The 22,555-nt window shown below is 55.0% G+C and overlaps 4 protein-coding genes across 4 annotated transcripts in view; all 4 read left to right on the forward strand.

Annotated features, from left to right (window-relative positions):
- The first annotated feature begins 3,760 nt into the window (after window positions 1-3,760).
- On the forward strand, window positions 3,761-6,788 carry HOXA7 (homeobox A7). Its single transcript, XM_046020001.1, has 2 exons — window positions 3,761-4,305; window positions 5,286-6,788. The coding sequence occupies exons 1-2, from the start codon at window positions 3,927-3,929 to the stop codon at window positions 5,603-5,605; spliced, it is 699 nt and encodes a 232-aa protein (XP_045875957.1). The 5' UTR covers window positions 3,761-3,926; the 3' UTR covers window positions 5,606-6,788.
- A 4,161-nt stretch (window positions 6,789-10,949) lies between these two features.
- HOXA6 (homeobox A6) lies at window positions 10,950-15,670 on the forward strand. Its single transcript, XM_046020976.1, has 2 exons — window positions 10,950-13,414; window positions 14,838-15,670. Exons 1-2 carry the CDS (start codon window positions 12,973-12,975, stop codon window positions 15,095-15,097), a joined length of 702 nt encoding a protein of 233 aa, XP_045876932.1. The 5' UTR covers window positions 10,950-12,972; the 3' UTR covers window positions 15,098-15,670.
- HOXA5 (homeobox A5) lies at window positions 12,494-19,671 on the forward strand. Its single transcript, XM_046020975.1, has 3 exons — window positions 12,494-12,508; window positions 15,661-17,711; window positions 18,687-19,671. The coding sequence occupies exons 2-3, from the start codon at window positions 16,817-16,819 to the stop codon at window positions 18,935-18,937; spliced, it is 1,146 nt and encodes a 381-aa protein (XP_045876931.1). The 5' UTR covers window positions 12,494-12,508; window positions 15,661-16,816; the 3' UTR covers window positions 18,938-19,671.
- Window positions 19,672-20,562: 891 nt separating this feature from the next.
- The window catches only part of HOXA3 (homeobox A3), a 33,055-nt gene continuing 31,062 nt past the window's right edge, over window positions 20,563-22,555 (forward strand). The window contains exon 1 of the mRNA XM_046020178.1: window positions 20,563-20,687. The gene's annotated coding sequence lies outside the window, so the exon portion shown is untranslated. The remainder of the gene's footprint in view (window positions 20,688-22,555) is intronic.

The following is a 22,555-nucleotide window of genomic DNA, read 5'->3' on the forward strand; positions in this document are numbered from 1 at the left end:
TGGGGAAATCCCTGGGAGCTCACCAGGGGCTGCTTTGATTGTTCTAAAATAAATACAACGTTTAAAATAATTATGATAACATCCTAGCTCCAGGACAGGAATTCACGTCGTGAACGCTTTCCTTGCTTTCTCTCGCCACCGAATTTCCTTGGCCGTGGAGCTGCTCAGGCTGCTCTGGTTTCGCGTGTTCAGGAGGCCAGGAGGAGGGAGGGGACCCCAATCTAGGCCCAGCCTATCCTGGACCCTGGGCAGGGAACACGCCCCGGAACCTTCCAGGAGGCGGCCACGAGTGCGGGTGCGAGGATCAGCCCCTGGTGCAGAATGGCTTCAGAGGGAAAAGGCAAAGCAAACAGAACCCATCGAAGCACCCCCGGAGCCCTGTGAACACGCCATGCGGTGTATTTATTTGGGTTGTAATAGTCTCTGCCAAGCCCACAAAATGTTTACAACCTGCGTCTCCGCGCTGTACGCGCTGTAAAACCGGGGACTGGATTTTGGTTGACAGATCTCCTGAGTGTTTTTCCCTCTTCCTCTCTCTCTCTTCCTCCCTCCCTCCTTTTCCTTCCCTTTCCTCCCTCTTTCTCTGTTTATATACACACGTTGGTATTGCAGACACACGTCTTCATTATATATCCCTATATAACACAATATTTCACAGCGTCTGATTGTAAGAAGGGTTTTAGAGCTTCCCCAAGAGCCGCCCTGGTCATGCATCCAAGCTGCAGATAGCTCAATTTATATAACTATGAATAAATGGCGAAGGAGCAGATCAGTGGCGGCCGCTTCTCTCCACCGATTTCAGAGGCTCCAGGTAGGTGCCGGCGGGCTGGGATCTCAGAGGCCTCACAGACTGCCGCGCCGGGCCTCCCTTGCCCTTGGCCAGCCCATGGCTGGGGAGACGGCTCTCCTAACTCGGCTGCCTGGGAAGCGCTTCCCCGTTAGCTGCACAGACAACCCCCGCCCCGCCTCAGCCCCCGCTCCTTTGCACTCGTTGGGCACGGACATGTCCCCGCGTGGCGACCGGGACCGCTCAGGGACTGAAGAACCCTCCGCAGCCCATGCGAGGGGCGCGCCTGGATATGTTTAGAGAACCAAATCGCCAGTGGCCAGACTGGAAACAGGCTCCCTTCGCTTTCCCGGGGCTGGGCTTGTATTCTTATCCGGGTTTAAATAGTGAGCACTATTTGGTAACAAGAAGCAAGGGAAACACATTGTGCTTGGTAGGTAGGAATCCAGCTCCAGGAGAGCGGTGAGAAAAATGTCTCTATGTAAAGACAGCTTGTCTGGTTAGAAACCCGCCTGCACGTGCCTGCTCCAGGCTGATCATCAACGAGCATTTCTATGAATATTATCACGTATAACCCAGTGCATTTGTGTCTTTTCAGCCAAATAGGTAGGAAACCAATGGCTCGAGAATACGCGATTAAGGAGGCCTTACTGAAAGCCTGGCTCTGTCTGGTCTTTTCGTTTTAAAACCCCGCCACCGAAGGCAGGAGGAAACACAGAAGCCCAGAAACGAAAGAAAGGATTCGGCACCCGCGGGACTCGGCCCAGTTGTCTGACTTGGGCGCAGAAGGGCTGAGGCCTTGCAGGCAGTATCTGGATTCTCTTTGGCCCAAGTGAAGGGGCAGCGCGCCCCGCCAGAACCGTTTGGACCTGCGCGGGACAAAACCCAAGCAGGGATGAGCCTGTGGCTTGGGGTCCCTGCCGCAGCGTTCCTTCCCGCGCTCCCGGAACCCTGTCTCCCGCTTGGTCTGGGTCATCTCACTTCGGGGCAGGTTTTACTTAAAACGCCGTCGCTGTCGGCCGCTCCAGCCGCCGGAGTCTAGACAGACGGCGGCGGGGCCGGGTCTTTCTCTTTGCATCTTGCTCTGTGTCACCCGGGGAACAATTTATTGGTCTAAAGCTGTCTAATTCCGCCTCTTTGATCTCCTGGCTTTCTTGCTTGCTTCTTCTTCCTTTAACTTTTTTAGGTTTTTATTTCCTGCCCGAAAGCAATGCTATTTGGAATATTTAGTTTTTCTTCCCTACCCATGTTACAGCCTCCATTCCCCAACTGAGACAAGCTCTCATCTTGATCCTCCATAAAGAGCATCCCAGGTTATTGCTCCTCCCTATAGCCCCTGTGTCCCCAGGGGAAACCAGCAGGCGCCCACCTGCCCAGACAGCTCCCCCACCTCTCCACCCACGCCCATGGGCAGTCCACTAGGCAGGAACTGGGGCTCCGTTGCATCCGGGTCTGAACCCTCTTGCTGCCTTTTGTGCTCCTGGGACCCCCTGAGAGGGTGTAGTGAACAGGGGGCGGCCTGGACTTTCTGAAAGTGATGGGAAGTGCTTTGTACACAAGGAACCAAACTCTATAATTTAGAGGAGAATTTCCGGGGCAATTCCATTGTGAGGTCGGGTTTATGGTGTGCAATCGAGCTGAGCAGTAAAAGGCATACTGACCTGGCGGATGGGCTTCCAGCGAGGCCTGAGCAGTTTATGAGGCCTTTAGGGGAAGGGTTCGCCCCACCACACTCCAACGAGCAGTGGGCAGCACGGGCTCTGGCTAGTCCAACCCTGAGCAGGGGTTGGAGGCTTGGAAAGGTAAGCTCCAGGCGCTGGGGACCTGAATGGGAAGGAGGGAAACTATTGTGTGTTCTGCTCTCTGTGAGCCAGTCTTGAAAATGTGAAGCTGCCAGAACTCGGTGGTCTTACTAGAGGGGGTCCCCCTATTTGTTTTGGGGGTCTCCAAAAAGAAATGGAGATCCATAGTGGGCTGAAGCCGCCAGGCACCTGGAGCTTCTCTCCTTTCAAACTGGCTCTCCCATATGTATTGCTTGCTCCCAAGCACTCAAAACCATGAGGAGCTGGCAGAGACCCATGGGTGGCTCCGGTAAAGGCTTCCAGAAAAGTCCCAGCACTAGGGGTACCTGGAAGGGTGTAGGGCCTGAGGTTCCTCCAGTCTTGGAGGAAAGAGACTTGGTTCCCCTTGAGCGAGGGGAAACCAGAGGTTGCAGGGAGGACAAAAGAGTGTCCAGCTATTTCTTAGGCTGCCAGAGGCCAGCGAGGTACCCAGGAGCGAATGCACAGAGCCTGCCAGGACAGCGGTGTCCAGGAGGCAGGAGGGGAATCCCACATTAATAAATCTGTTGGCAAATGAGACTCATTAATAGATAAATATTTCACTGCTTCCTTTAAGGCGGATAAACAGTGTGCCTCCGATTAAGGAAAGGAAGCTGGGAGACGTTGACTTTATTCGAACCACATGGTTCCAGTTTGCGGTGGCGTTCTCGCTGCAGCTGGAAGTGACGCTGCGCCGGCCCCATCTGGATCATAGTCCAACTGGGCCTATCGCCCAGTGGACGTGGCGGGGGGTGGGGGCAGTGCGGGGAGTACAAGCGGGCAAAGGACCGATTTGCCCGGAGCTGAGACTTGCCCACGGACTGCCGTGGGTCGGGCGGGTGCGCAGAGTGTAGAGACCCTCCCTAGGCTGGGTCAGTAGACAGGACAGGGGTCGGGAGGCCTGCAGGCTTGGTCCAGAGTTCGGTAATAGGCTGAAGGAGGCTGTGCCCGGCCGCCCCGCGCAGCCTCTGCAGGCCAGGCGTCCACGCTGCGGTGAGCTGAGCGCTCGCGCGGAGCCTCGGGGTCCTTTTCCCGCGGGACGCGCCAGGCCAGCCCGGCGCGGGCAGATTCGTTGGCCACATATTTGAGCCTCTTCCCCTTCCATTCTAGGCTGCCGCGGGCCCCGCGGAGCAAGACCACCTGTGAGGGCTGCTGAGATTGGCGGAGGCGGTCATGTGGGCGGTCACGTGCTGCGGCGAGCTCCGTCCAAAAGAAAATGGGGTTTGGTGTAAATCTGGGGGTGTAATGTTATCATATATCACGCTACCTCGTAAAACCGACACTGAAAGCTGCCGGACAACAAATCACAGGTCAAAATTATGAGTTCTTCGTATTATGTGAATGCGCTTTTTAGCAAATATACGGCGGGGGCTTCTCTGTTCCAAAATGCCGAGCCGACTTCTTGCTCCTTTGCGCCCAACTCGCAGAGAAGCGGCTACGGGGCGGGCGCCGGCGCCTTCGCTTCCACCGTACCGGGCTTGTACAATGTCAACAGCCCCCTCTATCAGAGCCCCTTCGCGTCCGGGTACGGCCTGGGTGCCGACGCCTACGGCAACCTGCCCTGCGCCTCCTACGACCAAAACATCCCCGGGCTCTGCGGTGACCTCGCCAAAGGCGCTTGCGACAAGGCGGACGAAGGCGCGCTGCACGGCCCGGCCGAGGCCAATTTCCGCATCTATCCCTGGATGCGGTCTTCAGGTAGGCGAAGCAGCTAGGCTGGCCGGGTGGGTGGGCGAGCGGGCAGAAGGGCAGCGGGGAGCGCCCGGCTGGGGAGCGCGGAGCGCGGAGAGAGGCGACTGCGAGCCGACGGCCCCGTGACTCCTGGCGGCGCTGCCTTTCTGGTTTTAATTAGAGTCAAGGCGCCATAGCGTGGAGAGCCCGTAGCATTGTATGTAAATGAGGCTCATAAAACTTTTTATGACCCAATTAATGAGTTCGATCCTCGTAAATTTATTTAACTCCATTTGCCTTGGAATTTTAACATTTTGTTCGCTATTCTCTCTTTCTCCCTCTTTCTCTCTCCCTTTCTTCTCTCCCTCCCTCCTCCTTTTCCTTTCGGCCTGGCTTTTCTTTTTCAAAAGCAGGAAGAGCCAAACCCTTCATCAGGGCCCCTCTTACGCCTCTGTGCCAGGGGCCAGTTAAAGGAGGGGTGGGGAACGAGAGCGGGGACAGGGGGTCGGAGTGCCCATGGAAGGTCCGGCTATGGGGGCGCGGTCTTCTAGGAAGGAAAGGCGCCCCTGGAGTGCGGACCGCCCGAGGGTCACCCACTTGCCTAGCAAGGGGCGGGGGAAGCGGCCCAGCTCGCCTTTGAATGGCAAAAGCGCAGCGTCTCCAACTTGCCCACACTCTATATTTACAATTTCCCTTTGTCAGGGGGAAGCAGGACATTGTGGAAGCCTAGCCGGCTGGAAAGGATGGTTGTAAAGTTGGGATTCTGCGCCTTTGCTCCTCACAGAGCTGCCTGCGCGTCTGGCACCGCAGTTGGGGTCTTCCGCTAACACTCCCGCTCCTCCCCCCAGCTCCTTTCGGGGGGCGCGGGTGGAAGGGGGGAAGTGCGCCCGGGTCAGCGCTGGGAGAAAGGTGCGGGCTCTGGGACGGCGGCCTGGCTAATGCACTGTCCTGTCTGTGTCTCTGTTGGTTTATCTGTCCGTGTGTCCATGTGTCCTGTCTGCTCCCAGGGCCCGACAGGAAGCGGGGCCGCCAGACCTATACGCGCTACCAGACGCTGGAGCTGGAGAAGGAGTTCCACTTCAACCGCTACCTGACGCGGCGCCGCCGTATCGAGATCGCCCACGCGCTCTGCCTCACCGAGCGCCAGATCAAGATCTGGTTCCAGAATCGCCGCATGAAATGGAAGAAAGAGCATAAGGATGAGGGTCCGGCCACCGCAGCCCCCGAGGGCGCCGTGCCTGCCGCCGCCGCCGCCGCCGCCGCCACCGACAAGGCCGACGATGAGGACGAAGACGAAGAAGATGACGACGAAGAGGAAGAGGAATGAGGGGCCAAGTCGGGGCCCTGGCTGCACCAGACAGTCGGGAAAAGCGTCTTTAGAGACTCATTGATTTTATTTACAAAAGTGGAAAGAATAAAAAGAAAACGTTAAAAAAAAAAAAAAAAACAGTCCCCAACCTGCACCCACTCCAGCTCCCATCTTTTCTGGACCTAGCAGCCGCCTAGACTGGGTCCCCCTGGGGCTCTCTCTGCCCCCAAGGATCCCCAGCAGACACCCTCCCTAACCCCAGTCCGACCAGCTCTGCGCTGGCACGGCTAAAATACTACCTAGCACAGGCCTCGGCCAGAGGCACCCCAAACTACCTATGGGCCCGTCCCCAGTAGGCCTCCACTCCCAGGAAGCCCAGACACGTCCCAACACTGGCAGACACCCAGCACCTCCCCCATACCGGAAAGGACCTGATTCTCTCAGTACTACCTACTCTCCCAAACTACCTATTTTGTGCTCACTGGCTCGCCTGCTACCTAGTCCCGGCCCCTTCCTCCGCCAGGCCCCTCCTGCTTCTGCCTGGCAGCCTTTGGGGTCCCTGAGGTCCCTGAGGCTGCGTGGAGAAGGGCTGGGGTCCGGGGACCAGGGTATTGGCTTCTATTTAAATTGAAAAATAATATATTTATTCCAAAGCATTCTAAGTGCTGCAACCTAGAATCCCTCCTTCTCTGGCCTGGGCACCCCAAGTTCAGGCCCATTACCCCCACTTCTGGAGGGGAGCATTCCCAAGCTAGCCGCAGATCTCTGGGTTAGCTTCTGCTTAGTAGGACTACAGAGATGCTCCCAGCCTTCCTGCACCTTCCCTTGTCCCTGTGTCCTACTGTCCAGCCATGTTGAATATGTACACCCTGACTTTTCCTACAATAGCAAATATTGTATATTTGAACAAGATTTTTTTTTTTTTTGTCATTTATATAGTCTTGGAGCTCATTTGTAAGGCAATGTCTTGACTTGGGAAGGATGTGTTAATGGGGTGACTTTGTAGCATGGTGTGTTGTCTTGAGCTAACTTTATAGCTGGTGGGGAGGGCTGATGCCCCTCCCAGTGCCCTTCATCTCTTGTGTTGTCCTGCGTCCCCCTTGTCCCTGTAGGCTCTAGCTTGAGGTTCCAGGAATGGGAAGGCACACTTCCTGTCTTGCCCAGCTAACCGTGTTTTATGTATCAGAAAAATAAAGATGCTTGGTGACAAAAAAATGTGGACTGCTTTATACAGGGTGTGGAGGGGTGCGGAGGGGTGCGGAGGTGGGGGGGGGAGCTGGGAGAGAGGTAAGCCTGGCTGGGGTTAGCCTAGCCAGCGTTTGCTGTGTCTGGAAGCCCACAGGGGTTTGAGGGAAGCAAAACTGGAAGGACAAATAGGGTCTAAGTGTTGAGTGTCCATATATTGGTGTAAATGCGTGTCAAGTCCCTTTTTGTGTGGATTCTAAGGTGTGGATTTGTATAGGTATGTGTATACCTCTTTTTTAATATGTGTATTTTATGTATGTGTGTATTACTGCACAAGTCAGTGATTTTATGTAATTCTGTGTCCAAAATCGAGTGCATGTGCTTCTGGTGTAAATAGATGCGCGCATTTGTGCCCATAATTGGGTGTGTGCATTTCTGTGTGTCCATGATTGCATATGTGCATTTCTCAGGAGATTTTCATCTTGGTTTTGTGTGTGTGCGCGTGTGCGCAAAACATCTTCCAGATCTCTTGAAAACGGAATATTCAATGGATACATTATATTCCATGAATCTCCCTTAAAAAACAAAACACAACAACAAAAAAAAACACAAAACACCTCTACAAATTCCATGAGCAAATCCAAAATCCACCCTTCCCTCTAAGGCTGTGGGGTGGGCTTGGAAAGGGGTATTACCCTTGCCAGTGATCCTGAATTTTCCATGAGTCCTGAAAACAGCCCCATGCTAGCAGGGGGTATTCAGGGCCTCTGACGCAGCCCCCCTCCAACCCGCATTCAGGCAAAGCGAGGGCGTCCGGGCCGCAGCACTGCAACTGAGGGGTATGGGAAGGGTAGGGCTCCGCACACGCGGGCTGGCGAGCTTTGGTGGGGGGGTGTCCGGGTGCGGGGAAGGTGGAGGGTCTGGGTAGGGGTGAGGGACGATAGGGACAGCGCAGAGTAGTCTGAGCTCCGCAGGCGAAGACCTCGACTCCCGTCTCCTGCCTAGGTTGGGCCCGCTTCTTATTGCTCTTTTAATAAAACCTGGTCCAACTGGGTTTGTAAAACCTGCGGCCCCAAGTCGAGGCGGCCTCGGTGGTAAGATGGCGCCGGTGTAAGAGCTGCCTCCTCTTAGTGATGGGGAAAGGGTCATAAATCCGTTGTTGTTTATGAAAATTTACAACTTTGCAATACAACTTTATGAGTTGTTCGGCCCTTCCATTGGCCGCTGTCGGTCATGTGGATGGGAACCGTGAACATGAACTTTTTTATAATTTCCCTTGCGAGAATAGAGCCGCATTCTTTTGCTCCGCTCCGTCCTGTCTGCTTCGGAGCTCTGCCTTCCAGCCGGGCTTGGCTGCGCTTTGTCCGGCGATGGCGAGCGAGACGAGGCCCTGGCCCGGCCCGGCCCGGCCGCTCCCGCTGGAGGTGGGGCGCGTCCAGTTCCCCGCGCCGCCGCGGCCGCTTTGCAACTCGCAACCTGGCTAATTTCCTGCGTCCTCTGGCACCAGGAAGGAGGACGATTCGTCTCCCAGGCTGCCCAAGCGACAGCTGTCAGAGGGGTAGGAGCTTCTGGGAGCCGCCATCTGAAGGTGAGACATGTGGGGAGACAGGAGCAAAGGTGGTGAGATGGCAGCCGGCGCCGGCGGCGGTAGGAGAGGGTACCCAGGGCGGCTTTGAAGACCCTCGCCCACACTCACCGTTCACACTTGCCCCTTCCATCACGCGCGCATGCACACACACACACACACACACACACACACACACTCTCTCTCTCTCTCTCTCTTTCTTTCTCTCTCCTCTCCCTGACTCACCATGGCAGTAAATGCCAGCCTTCCTTCCGTGGCACAGCGTCCTGGCAGGGGGCGGGAGCACTGTGGTCTCTCTCTCCTCTTCCCCAGCGACCTTGCCTAGCCCCCAAAAGAAGTGGCCCTGCACTCGGCGTTCCTTACTAGCCTCTCTGGTTTGGATTTTTTTTTTTTTTTTAATTCATGACCCAGTTGGCTCGACTGAATTCCCCAACAACTGGAGACAGCTCCCGATCTGGGGAGGTGGGAAGAGGTGAGGGTGAAGTGAATTAATTAATTGACATGTGTTTTACTGGTATCAGCACAACACCTTCTGTTCCAAGGGAATCGGTTTCTGGAGAGAAAGAATGAGGGAAAAAAGCAAACAAAAACTTACTAATTCAGCCAGGTTCCTCTGCTGATTGCCTGCTTGCCTTCACGCGGTTTCCCGATGACAGGGGTGTCTGAAGCGCGGGGAGAGGGACTAGGTGCGTGGGTGGAACTCTGTGTTGGAGGAGAGGATGGGGTTAATTGGCTGGGTGTTGCTTGGCGGGAAGTTTCGGTGCAGAGAATGTAGTGGTGTTACTGAGTGTGACAGGGGCAGCAGCTAAGGTTGAAGGAAGGACGCAAACCGAGTCTGGGCGATAGGGGGACCCCCCACCCACCTCGGCGCAGCCGGCTGGCGACCGCAAGCCCCACTTTGCGCGAGCGGGAAGAGGGACTGTGGAGCCGCCGGGGAAGAGGCGCGGAAGGTGCTGTGGGCGTTGGCTTTCTGTGGCGCGGTGGCACAGATCGCGGTTTGGCCTGGGTGCCCCTCGGCCAGATTTGCCCCAGGAGCTTCCCCGGACTGCGACCAGAAACAATCCAGAGGCTCTGGGCTCGAGTTCTTTTTGTTTGTTTTGTGGCTTCGATTGTTGTTTTCCCACCTTAAGAGAGTACCTTGGTATGCATTGGAAAATTCAGAAGGGGCTGTGGACGTTTGGGACTGCCGCGCGCGCTGTGGGTGCGCTCGGGGCGGATAAAGCGGCGCATTTGCGTCGCAGGGCCGCGGGCTGCCTGACTGCGGCTGCCGCGGGCGGATTATTTATTGCGACCGCGCCGGGCGCTCGCTGCTGCCACGCTGTGGCCGTCGCCGGGACCGACGCCAGCCGTAGCCCCGCGTCGTGCAGCCTGGCGCGACTGCTGCGCGGGCCCCTCGGAGATTCCCAAGCAGGCCGAGGAGAGGGGGGCAAGGGAGGACCCGAGGGGCGGCCTCCCAGGGCCTGTCGGGAACCTCCCCCGCCTTGGCCACCTCTGACAAGAGCTGGACGTCCGACTAGACTCTAGTCCTCCCCCACCCCCAGCGCCGTGGAGACTGGTTGCACAGGCGGCCTGGCACGTCATGGCTGCTTCTGTCCAAACTGCGCGTCCCAAGGCGCCCCCCGGGGCGCGCGCTGGTGCGGGGAAGGCGCCCGTTTCGGGATTTTGAAATCGGAGACACCACTCCTGGTCCTGAGGCCTGCAGGCCTGGCTGGCCCTGAGGAGGACTGACTATGGCAAGAAAGGCGGGCTTTGGCGTCAGGCGAGGGCCTGTGACAGGCAGAGGCCGCACCTGTGCGCTGTGGGCTCTGTCCTGGGCTACAGATCCAGGCGGCCGGGGTGGCCCTCAAGGTCCACCACACACACCGGCAGGCCGCCCCCCAGGCTGGCGGAGGTCGAGTGGGCAGCCCAGGGAAAGGGCGGACTGTGGGGCCCTGCACGCCATCCAGTCCCCTTTGAAGAGCAGCTGAAAGGTAAGTGGACTTTCTCTGTGGCTTTGACCTAGAAGAGAGTCCTAGTAGCCATTCTCACTATCCCAGGAAAAGCTCCCTCCAGCGTCTGGGGCTCCTGTTCTTGCCCGAGTGTGTCTATGTCTCTCGCTCGCTCTGTTTCTCTCTCTCTCTCTCTCTCTCTCTCTATATATATATATATATATAGGCATCTAATGCTGGTTGGAGAAATAAATTGGGTCATCGCCAACATAAGATGTACCAGCCTTGGCTAACACGTAGAGATTTCAATTTATTTTTTTCTATCTCAGTGCCTGTAGAAGCTAGAAATACAATGTTTTTTGGCTCTTAGCTGAGAAATCAAATTCTGTCATTGTCTGGGGGTAATTATTAGATCAAAAATCGAAGTCAAACCATAACAAATAATAACCGTGGTATGGGGAATAAACTGCCATCAGTCCCAATACTGTGTGGGACCTGGAGGTATGACACAGAAATTATAATGTAAGCATTTATCAACATCTCCGAACAGTTATTTTTTGTCTTGAACAACAATCATTTGTTTGAAATCACTGTCATCTAATGGTCTTGTTTAAAAAACAATAACTCAAACATGATTTTCTTTGGACATAGCTTTTAAAAAATAGTTCCCTTTAGAATTTTTAACTTGAGTTTTCATTTTCAGCTATCCTGTCCATTCTCTGAGGAAATTCCAGGGAAATGTTACATTCTATCCTCTCCTGCCAGGCCCTTCTTTATATATATATGCAAAGGGGAAACTTCCCTAGCTTGGATTGGTTGGGGCACAGGCAGAAGGCTTCTGGGTGCAGCCCCCATCGGGTGGGCAGAAGCCATTTTCAGGGGTTCTCGCTAGGTTCTGTGGAAGCCACCAGTAACCCAGTCCTTTCCCAGTTTTCTCCCTTTGAGGGAAGTGAGGGCAGGGGAAAAAATAAAAAAGCAGGGAAGAGATTAAGGAAGTCCTTGGCAGATTCATAGGAGGGCATTGCTACCCCCCCAAGTCCTGAACCCTATGAGCCTGCATTTACCAGAGTTTTACAGATCTTACAAACATCCTCTGGAAATTCAACCAAATTGTATAAATAGTCTTTCTTCAGCCTCCACAGAATTGAGGATTTTAAAGCTAATTCAAGGGTTTTACAAGCCCAACAAATACAGTTGTAAAAATGCCATTGGAAAGATATCACATTTTACAAAATGAGATTGATCAATGTGCTGTAAAAGTCAACTATCTCGAAGGCACACCTATCAGGCAAGGGAAAGCAACCCAGGACAAGCTTTTCACGTCCTGTCTGGGGAAGGCCAGGCCTGGGACCACGGTAAAAAACAATGCAGGCGGTTCCTGGAGCTGTTGAAATAGCTATTCCTGGTATTAGAGCAACTGCAGGCTGCAGGCCCCCAACAGTCCCAGGAAAGGCATGGAAACAGGTACACTCCAGCAAAGTGTGGGCTGTGGGGAGGCCCCCAAACCAAGCACATCAGTGATCTCACATCCTTGGGACATTCCAGGTGCCCTCTATGCCTGGCTGGGCAGGGACCTTGGGTTGCTGTGCCTCTGAAATGAGGACAGAGATTCCCCATCTGGATCTGTCTCAGCTCTGAGCAGTCCGGGTCTCGGGTCTTGGAGGGAGAGTCCCAAGTGCTGGGAGAGGGGAGCAGGTCCCAGGGCTGGCTTCGTAGCTCAGTCTCAAGGTCACTCCTCTGTAGGTCCCTTTCTTGTTGAAACCAGCGGTTTCTGGCCTCTCAGTTCCTGGGTTCAAAGATGGGACCCAGACGCACAGCTTGTGGGGTGCTTTGAGGCCATGCAATCGCTGGCCATTGGAGGGGAGCCCGACGGAACTCAAAGGAGACGTGTTGTCTGTGGGAGGATGGGGCCAGCGGGGGAAGACGTTTGGCCCATCCTGGTCAGCTCGAGGTGAGCCTTCCGCACCAGGCGGCAGCGAGGCCCAGGCCGGTGGTGGGTGTGGGGAAGGAGAGCAAGAAGGGATGCACCGATTCCTAAGGTGCAGGAGTGAGGAGCAGGGCGTGAAGGCCCGGTTTCTCAGACCCCCTTCTCCAACTCCGGAACCCGCACCCACGGGTAGGGGGGTGCAGAGGGAGGGGCAAACTCAGGGCCCTGGCGCGAGGGCATGCCGGCAGGGAGCAAAGCCTTCGTTGTCACCGCCCCTCCGGGCGCGGGGCTGTCAGGTTTCCTGTTTGGAAAGAAAACCGGCAAAATCGGACTAGGCAAGAAGGGGAAGAGGAAGGAGCGGGCCTGGCGGGGTCCTCTGCGGCGGCCCGGACTCCCGTGCCCCTACCCCGGCCTGATTCGCACGCCCCTATCCGGGCTGTGCCCGCCGCTGGCGTTCGGGAGGAGAGCCGGGCCGGCTGGCTGTGCGCGCCCATTAATCTGCCGGGAGGGCGGCGGGCGGCGGGCGGCGGGCGGGCGGGCTGGGGGCTGTTTGTAACTTTGCTGCCTCGGTCGCCGCGGTCCCCGGGGAGCGGGCTCCAGCGCTCGCTCCCATTGGCCGCCGCCGCGTCAGCTGGTGCGATTTGCTGCTGTCGCTTTTGGCGTTCGGCCATCCAGAAACAAACCAGTTCGATGACTACTAATAGTTATAGCCAGATGTACTAATACACAACAAATCACAGTCCTGCAGAGGGGCGCGCAAATGAGTTCCTATTTTGTGAATCCCACTTTCCCCGGGAGCCTGCCCAGCGGCCAGGACTCCTTCTTGGGCCAGCTGCCCCTCTACCCCGCCGGCTATGACGCGCTGAGGCCCTTCCCGGCCTCGTATGGGGCGTCGAGCCTCCCGGACAAGACGTACACCTCACCTTGTTTCTACCAACAGTCCAACTCGGTCCTGGCCTGCAACCGGGCGTCCTACGAGTACGGGGCCTCGTGCTTCTATTCTGATAAGGACCTCAGTGGCGCCTCACCCTCGGGCAGTGGCAAGCAGAGGGGCCCCGGGGACTACCTGCACTTTTCTCCCGAGCAGCAGTACAAACCCGACAGCAGCAGCGTGCCGGGCAAAGCCCTCCATGACGAAGGCACCGACCGGAAGTACACGAGTCCTGTTTACCCCTGGATGCAGCGGATGAACTCCTGCGCGGGTAAGGCATTTCCCTGCAGCCCCCTCAAGAGCGTGGAGGGAGAGGGGGAAAGGGGCAGGGAAAGGAGGAAGGAAGGAGGAGACAGGGAAAGTAGAAGGAGGAAATAGGAAGAAAGGAGGAAAGAATGAACAAAGTTTCCTGGCTTTTTAAAAAAGAGATTAAAACAACAACAAAAAACCAACCCATTCCCAGTGAGGCAATCAAGCTGTGGCAGAGTAAAGGCACTGCACTAGCAGCCATGTAAGGTGACACCTTAGGGGATGAAGAGGGGTCACTGCCACTCTAGGTGAGACTCTGTGACAGGGGCAACCTGAACAGAGGGCTAGGCTGGATGGAAGGGAGTGCCTGCCCACACTTCCACCTGGTAACACCCTGCTCAGATCCCCAAGCAGAGATGGCCTTCTGCACCCAGCACTAATAACTCCCCTTCACTCCCCAACCCTTCTCCTTTCTGCCTTTCAGAAACCCACATAGATAGAGGCTCTCACTTGGCTTCTTCTAGTGTCTCCCTAAAGCCTTGGAGGGCCACATCCCCAGCTTCAGGATTTTTTCTTTCTCCTCCCTCCCCTCCTCCCCCTTCCACTCAACTGCTCACTCTTAGCCAACTTCTGCCTCCTTTTGAGGGCCTGCCTGAGTCCCATACACCCAGCTTGGGGGGGGGAGCCCCCCACCCATGGGCTCCTTTGGCTTCAGAACAGAGAGCCCATCACAGTCCTACATTTCCAGAAACCCCAGATGGCCCATAGCTCCATCCCTTTGCCTCTGTTTTCCAAAAATTCGAAAGAGAATCCTTGGAGCAGGGCAGAACCTAATGCAGAATTTTAAACTGATAGTGTTTTGCTTTAAGATCCACTTGTTTGTTGTTGTTGTTTTTCCAAGGGAGCTCTGCATTTCTCAAAAGGGCCATACAATTTGTGGGGAGTTTGCAAAGATTTGAGAGGGCTGACCATTTTTCATCTTAAAAAACAAACAAACAAACATGTTGAGTCCTGACACGTCTGGCCACAGTAACACCTTCACAGGGATCGGTGTGTGAATTCCGAGTGTCCATCCTATTCACAGGGTTCCACACCCATTACTTCCAGATACACATCCTACACTCCCACAAAAACACGACTCAGGTACCCTGAATTAAGAATGCTCATTCTGTTCTTCTGCTTGTAATGATTTTCTTACAGAGCAGATTTCCCCCAAAACAATAACTTCTCACTCCAGACTGCTTTAGGTGGAAAACATCTCGCTTGGTATGAAATAATCGTCTCCCATCCTACCGGCTTTTGGCCTTAGACATAGCAAAAGAGGCTGGAGTGGAGGCGGGTGGTTTCCAGTTTAGAGGCTGGGGGCTGGGGGCGCGGGGCGCGGGTCTGCCTGGTTCTGCTGCCGGGATCCTGGCTCACCGGCGCCGGGCCTTTTCTGACTGCAGGTGCTGTGTATGGGAGTCACGGGCGCCGAGGCCGCCAGACCTATACGCGCTACCAGACGCTGGAGCTGGAGAAGGAGTTCCACTTCAACCGCTACCTGACGCGGCGCCGCCGCATCGAGATCGCCAACGCGCTCTGCCTCACTGAGCGCCAGATCAAGATCTGGTTCCAGAACCGCCGCATGAAGTGGAAAAAGGAAAATAAACTCATCAATTCCACACAGCCCAGCGGGGAGGACGCTGAGGCAAAGGCGGGCGAGTAAACGCCTGGGCAGGGACCAGGCCAGCGCCGCAACCTCCCTCGGCTTTGCCCCTTTGCCTTCGCCTGCTCCCCAACTTTTCTCCCCCGCCTGCTCCCATCCGGGGGGCTTCTGCAGCTTCAGGGGAGCGGGAGCTTTGCAAACGCCTGAGCATTTATTTCTTACCAAAAAAAAAAAAAAAAAAAAAAAAAATCTACACACAGCCAATCCCAGCGGTGGAGCGGGGCGCACTGCACAGACAGTCCCGCTCTCCAAGGCTGCCCTAGTCGGCTCCGGATCCCAGGGCGCGCCCCGAATTCATCCCCGGCTCTTGTGCCAGCGCCTTTGCGTGCCCCTGAGCTCGGGACGCGGGGTTGCTGGAGAGAAAAGAACCTGGGCCGAGCCCCTTTTGGTGTCTGGGCGTTTCCGCCTCGGTCCCTCGTCACCAAGTCGTGGAGGTCACCACCGAATCGACTCAGGCCACTGGAAAGAGGGGGCCTAAAGGCTGGGGCCCCTGCACTGCGGTGGCATCCCAGGCCGCTCCTAGACAGGAAGAAGCGTGAGGAACAAAGGGGACCCTGAGACAGCCTAGTCTCTCAGCCCCGCGCGCAACCGTCCGTGGAAGAGAAGCAGCCTCAGCCGAGCCGACCTAACCTGGGCGCGAGCAGAACTTTACAGCCCCCGGAGAGACTGGGCTCCCGAAGACTCCAGCTCCGGATCCCGGATCCCGGATCCCGGATCCCCGCCTCTGATAGTGCCTGCGCTTCTACCACAGTGGCTTCCAGGACCTAAGGAGGCGGCTCAGGACCCTGGGAACGGCAAGAGTCCTGGTTTCCAAATGTGCCAGGGGTGCCTGCGACGCTCAGCCTCCAGTGGGAAGTACTCCCCAGGCCTTTCGGCTGTGTTTGTGATTTACTTTCGTCTTTCAGGACCCAGGAAAATATCTACGAAGATACTAGGCACTGCCACGAAATGTTTCCATTAGCACCCTCATCTTACTCCTGGAGGTGTAAGCCAGACCCTAATAATTCGGCCCAAGGATCCCCAGCCTCCCAGCAGCTCCTGTGGCTGCGGGGAGTCTGGGCCCACTCGGTGGGTTCAGCGAGAACCCTCCGACTTGGGGCCCGGCTGCCTCGAGGAAAGGGACCTGGTGGGGAAGATTCTCCAGATTGGATACTTAAAGCAAATCAAATAGCGAACTAATGACACGAAAACCATATTTACACGAAAGAAAAATCGACTCCGGTTATAAAAGTGTATGGAATTTGACCTCGCCTCGGAGAAACACTACACAAAAGCTATCTTTAATAGACGCCTGTCATTTAAGAGCGGCAGGGACGCTGTCCCTCATGCACTCACAGAAAAACAGAGCCGTAATTGTAGCTGCTGCTGCGGGCAGGATTTATTTCTCCAATTGGCTAAATGGCCTCCCCCCTTCCCCGAAGGTGATATCTGTATTTTCAAATTTCAGAGCTGCCGGCACGACGGGCAGAACCGACCCCAACCTCGACACAAAAATAAGAGGGGCTGCACAGCGGGGAAATAAAGTTGTTGTAAATAAAATCCAAGTCACCATCTCCCCCCCAATCCTCTGCATCCTCGCCGGGCGCGCGATCGGCAGCTGACGGCCTCACAATTGGTACATCCTAATGGAACTGCGAGGGAAATGCAATAATTTTGCCATAATGGGCTGTAACCTCAATTCGACCCCGGCCCTTGCAGCCCTGGGTCGGAAGCGGAGCGATGCGCCCTGCCTCCAGCGGGTGGCGCTCGAGTCCGACTGAACGGCGGCGGCGGGTGGCGGGCACGCGCCTGGGGCGCGCGCGCCACCCCTCTCGCCTCCACCCAACTCCCCCATTAGTGCACGAGTTTACCTCTAGAGGTCATCAGGCAGGATTTACGACTGGACAACAAAAGCACGTGATTCGAAGTCGTACCCCATATTTGGGTGCCTACGTAGGAGGGAACCAAGTACATGTCCCAGTCATTTCCATAATTCATCATAAATTGTGCAAGGGTGCTATAGACGCACAAACGACCGCGAGCCACAAATCAAGCACACATATCAAAAAACAAATGAGCTCTTATTTTGTAAACTCATTTTGCGGTCGCTATCCAAATGGCCCGGACTACCAGTTGCATAATTATGGAGATCATAGTTCCGTGAGCGAGCAATTCAGGGACTCGGCGAGCATGCACTCCGGCAGGTACGGCTACGGCTACAATGGCATGGATCTCAGCGTCGGCCGCTCAGGCTCCGGCCACTTTGGCTCCGGGGAGCGCGCCCGCAGCTACGCGGCCGGCGCCAGCGCGGCGCCTGCCGAGCCCAGGTACAGCCAGCCGGCCACGTCCACGCACTCGCCTCCGCCCGACCCGCTGCCCTGCTCCGCCGTGGCCCCCTCGCCCGGCAGCGACAGCCACCACGGCGGGAAAAACTCCCTGGGCAACTCCAGCGGCGCCTCGGCCAACGCCGGCAGCACCCACATCAGCAGCAGAGAGGGGGTTGGCACGGCGTCCGGAGCCGAGGAGGACGCCCCCGCCAGCAGCGAGCAGGCGGGCGCGCAGAGCGAGCCGAGCCCGGCGCCGCCCGCCCAACCCCAGATCTACCCCTGGATGCGCAAGCTGCACATAAGTCATGGTAAAGCCAGCCTTTTTCTAAATCCACGCGGCCGCGGGGGCGCGGCTCTCGGTCCCCCTTCTCTCCTTTACCTCCTTCTCTCCCCATCTCTCTCCTGGTCTTGCCTCTCCCAGCCCTGTGGAGTCTCTCCCCGCCGTTCTCCTTCCCCTGCCTTCCTCTTTCCACCTTCTCTTCTCTGCAGTGCCCAACGCTCGCAAGTGGGGGCGGGGGCTGGGGAGGAGAAGGGCCGTTGGCCAGGCAAGTTTAGATGTTGAAACCGGGGGGAAAGGAAAAATCCCATATCGAACCCCAGCGCCTCAGAACGCACTCCCGGGTCAGGCCAGCCGAGTAGGGCGCAGAGAGGTAGAGGATGGCAGTAGGGGCCGTGAATCGGGCTTGTCAGGGTGGATAATTTATGAGGAGGGCTACGCTGGGGAAACAGCGTTACTAATTAGAGTCCCCGAAAAGGGGCTTGGGGGGGTGAATAATCGAGGCGAGAGCCGGCGGGATTCTGAAGTTTGGGAGCAGAAGGGACAGCAGGAAAGGGGAAGAAAAAGAAAGAGGCGCCCCAAGCGTGCAGGCTGGAACAGAAGGCGGCTCGCGGGGCTGGAACTTTAAGGGAGGGTGACCCGGAGGCCACTTGGGCGCTCAGGGAAGGGCCTTGCTTCCGTGGGTTTCTGAGAGGTGGGCTGCCTGGGAGGGCTGTGCCCTGCCTCGGGACTCCAGGGGCAGGGCCAGAGGGCAGGAGAGGGGTGAAGGAAAGCCGGGCGATCCTTCTGGACGCGGCTCCAGCCTCAGATGGGCCGATTGTTCCCAGAGTCCAAATTGTATTGTTTTCTCTCTAGAAAGGAAGAGGGAAGGAAATTCGGGAGGGGTGGGCGGCGAGGAGAGAGGACTTGTTGAGCTTTCCCCCAGTTCCTGCTCAGGACCCTGGCTCGACTTGAGTAACCGGGGGCTGAGGAGTTCGTGGCTAAATCGCTGACTTTTCTGTTGCAGACAACATAGGCGGCCCGGAAGGCAAAAGGGCCCGGACGGCCTACACGCGCTACCAGACCCTGGAGCTGGAGAAGGAGTTCCACTTCAACCGCTACCTGACCCGCCGAAGAAGGATTGAAATAGCACATGCTCTTTGCCTCTCTGAGAGACAAATTAAAATCTGGTTCCAAAACCGGAGAATGAAGTGGAAAAAAGATAATAAGCTGAAAAGCATGAGCATGGCGGCGGCAGGAGGGGCCTTCCGCCCCTGAGTATTTGAGCGTTTAAAGTACTGAGCAGTATTAGCGGATCCCGCGTAGTGTCAGTACTAAGGTGACTTTCTGAAACTCCCTTGTGTTCCTTCTGTGAAGAAGCCCTGTTCTCGTTGCCCTAATTCATCTTTTAATCATGAGCCTGTTTATTGCCATTATAGCGCTTGTATAAGTAGATCTGCTTTCTGTTCATCTCTTTGTCCTGAATGGCTTTGTCTTGAAAAAAAAAAATAGATGTTTTAACTTATTTATATGAAGCAAGCTGTGTTACTTGAAGTAACTATAACAAAAAAGAGAAAAAAACCACACAAAAAAGTCCCCCTTCAACCTCGTTTAGTGCCAATGTTGTGTGTTGCACTCCAGTTGTTTAACTGTGCATGTGAGTGGAAGTGTTCCTGTCTCAACAGCTCTAAGCTGTTAAAGATATTTTTATTCAAACTACCTATATTCCCTGTGTAATTAATGCTGTTGTAGAGGTGACTTGATGAGACACAACTTAACTTGTTTGACGTGTAGTGACTAGTGGCTCTGTGACGAAAACTGTGACTCCGAGCGGTGTGTCCCTGCGTGCCTTTGTAGGACCCTTTGCACGAACTCTGGAAGTGGCTCTCATAAGCGCAGCTTCAGTGATGTATGTTTTTGTGAACAAAGTTACAAATATTGTCCGAGTCTGGCTGTTTAAGCAAACTGTGATCAGCTTTTTTTTTTTTTGTATTTGTTTTTAAGGAAAAAATACTGACTGGAAACAAAAAAAAAATAAACTTTCTATTGTAAGTTCTCTTGGTCTGGTTTGTGCCAAAACAGCAAGCGGCTCTTTCTGCTCTTGTGTCTGTGCAGTGCTGGAAGGCAGTGAGTCTGAGGCTACCTGAGCAGCCTGCCTGTGCATGGAGACCTCAGACCAACACCTCTGACCCATCAGAGTTCAGGGCAGAAGGTGGAAAAGCTATAGGTGGTTCCAAAGCCTGAGTCCAACCTGCCCATCTCTGAGGAAACCAGGCTAACTTGCTGGGTACCAGGAAAAAAAGAAAAAAAAAAAGGGAAGGAAAGAAAAGATGAAGAGAGAGAAAGGAGCAAAAGCACAGGGCTTTGTTAGCTGCCCTCAGGGCCCACACAGAGGCTGCCTCTTTCCTAAGGTCATCCTAGGCCTCCATTTGCTGAAGAGGCTGCTGCGCCAGGCTGTGGCTCCCAGACCCTCTGCCCCTAACCAACCCAGGCACCCCTTCCCCTTCCTCACCCTGAGCCCAGTTGGCTTCTTTTGCTACAATTAATTTGCTACAAATGGAAGGTACTTACCCCATTCTAGCTCGATTGGGAAACTCCTCAGAGCAGCTAAAGTGCAACTAGAGATTTGCACATTTACCAACTGCTTACACTGATGCCGTCTTTCCTTTTAAAAGTTATAAAACAGTAAACTTTATAAGCCCCAGTTCCGGCTATATGACATTTGGGTGCCAAATGAATAGGGTTTTGTCTATGAATTAGATCGTAAAATCATCCATAGCACAGACAGATCGGCTCACTGGCTATAAAACGTCACGTGGGGCCATTAAAGTAAGTTTTATGGTTTTGGGGAGTTGACATCCAACATTATATACCACATAACATATAATCTCACTGACGCTGGACTCCATTTGACTCTTTTGCAGGCTACGTGTGCCGCCTGGTCATTCAAATTGTCAATTTTAGGTCCAGAAGTGTCCAAACCACAAGTTCTCAAAACTCTCTGAAAAATGGCTCCCTCGGAGTTAAGGTAAGCTCGCCTCCTGAGCGCTTTCAAGTTTATTTGTACTCTGAAAACTTTCTTCCTCTCTCTCTCTCTCTCTCTGGTTCAATAACTCTGAGGTTGCCTCTGAATTCAAAAGGGCAGAGCCCACTTCTCCTCTGCCCACATTAGCAGCGCCGGGAGCCAGCTCTGCAGAGGCACCCCGGTGAAAAGCGCCTGTGGCCGCCGCATCCCCAGGCCTAACTTTAATTGCTGCACAACCGCGAATGTTAATGACTTCCGCTGCTCTCGCCGGCGTGCAAAAGATGATTTTTGTGTGCGAATGGGCCTGTGTGCGGAGCCTTGGCAAGGCCAAGCCCCCCCATTCCGGGGGCTGGCGGGGCTGGCTCTGGGGGCAGCGGGGCCCTAGGGTGGGGGCTGGGAGACAGTGGGGCGCCGGCCACGGGCGCCGAGGGCCGCGCTGCGCTGAGGAGTGCTTGGAGTTTGAAAGAAAGGCCCAGGCAGGGCCGAGGCGGACTCTGGCGGGATTCCTTACGGGGCTGTGGCAATATGTCTTCGCGGGCCGGGGTCATTTGGCAGCCCTGAATTGAGGCGGCTGCCTTCGGGGCCGAGTTTCAGGCCGGCTCGTGAGAGAGTCGGAGGGTGGCAGAGGCCGGCGAGGCGCGGGCCGCACCTCCAGGCTGGGCCCCTGGGTGGCCAAGCCGAGCCCAGGACTGTGGGGACTGCGGGTCCCCACCTGGGGGGGGAGGGGGATAGCTCACGACCCCCTCCCCGCCCCCGTCCCCCCCTCCCGACCCGGGACCAGGCCCTGAACCTTGTTTGCCTGCACGTTCTTTTTATTTCGGTGGGACTGTTCTCACCCGCCTGTGAGTCTGAAGCAATAAACTTTATGGCCGGATTTAACTTTAGTCTTTGAATCCCCAGGCTAAATGAAAGGAGTTAAAGCGCTTTCTTTTCTTCCGCCTTCCCTTTCTTCTCCCTCTCCTCTTCCCTTTTCCTCTCCTCCTTTGTAGAATTAAGACCTGCACGCACAGGGCGCTCAAAAGGCAACTTAGGGGTCCCCCTAGGTAACACTAAAGATTAGAGAAATTTACTTCCCCTCAACATACAGACAAATTCTGTCTTCCAAACTGCGCCCTAAAGTTTGAGGGGAAGTCTAGGTGTCTTCAATGCCCAACTTAAAAGTCCCCAGAGCCATTAGGTTGTTTTTCCTGGCACCTCATAAAGGATAGTTTAGGGAAGAAATTGGTCGTTTGTCAGTTGGAGATTTCCGGCTTTCTTTTGTTAGCTGCTCTTTCTGTTTGATCCCAGGAAATTTACATAATCTATGATTTCCAAAACAGTTCCCAATATTGCACCAACAGTGAAGTAAGGTGAAATAAATTTTTCCTGGGTACAATTCCAACTTGGCCTCAGCCACCACCCCCTCTGGCCCAAACCCTCACATTCTTCAGTGGCAAAGCAACTGGGGATGCTGTGGCCTGTGCAGGGGTCTTTCTCTGGATGGGTACCCACCAGAGACCTAGCAGATTCCCCCCACTCAGTCTGAAGAATTAAGCCAAATTCTCCAGCTCAGAAGTGAAATTTAAAAACAGGACCTTCTGTCTCCAACTGCTTTTCTCCTTAGGAGCTGGATAGTTTTCTGCAAGTGCTAATTGGTAATGATATTTGCTAACGGCTTGAAGTGAAAAAAAATTAAGGTATAGTTTGGGAATTTCAGCAAACTTTATTGTGCAGAGGCCACTTAAACTCAGCATAAGTCCCACAGTTGTGTCCCCAAAGTCAGAGGTCCAAAAAACAAAACTGGGAAGTTTTTTTAAAAAAATCAAAACCCTCCCACAAGTCCCAGTTCTCTGACATAGTGGCAAGGTAAATCTCTGAAGTCATCCTGCGTG

This window comes from Meles meles, chromosome 10 (assembly GCF_922984935.1).
Source record: "Meles meles chromosome 10, mMelMel3.1 paternal haplotype, whole genome shotgun sequence".
In the NCBI taxonomy this organism is placed as follows: Eukaryota; Metazoa; Chordata; class Mammalia; order Carnivora; family Mustelidae; genus Meles; species Meles meles.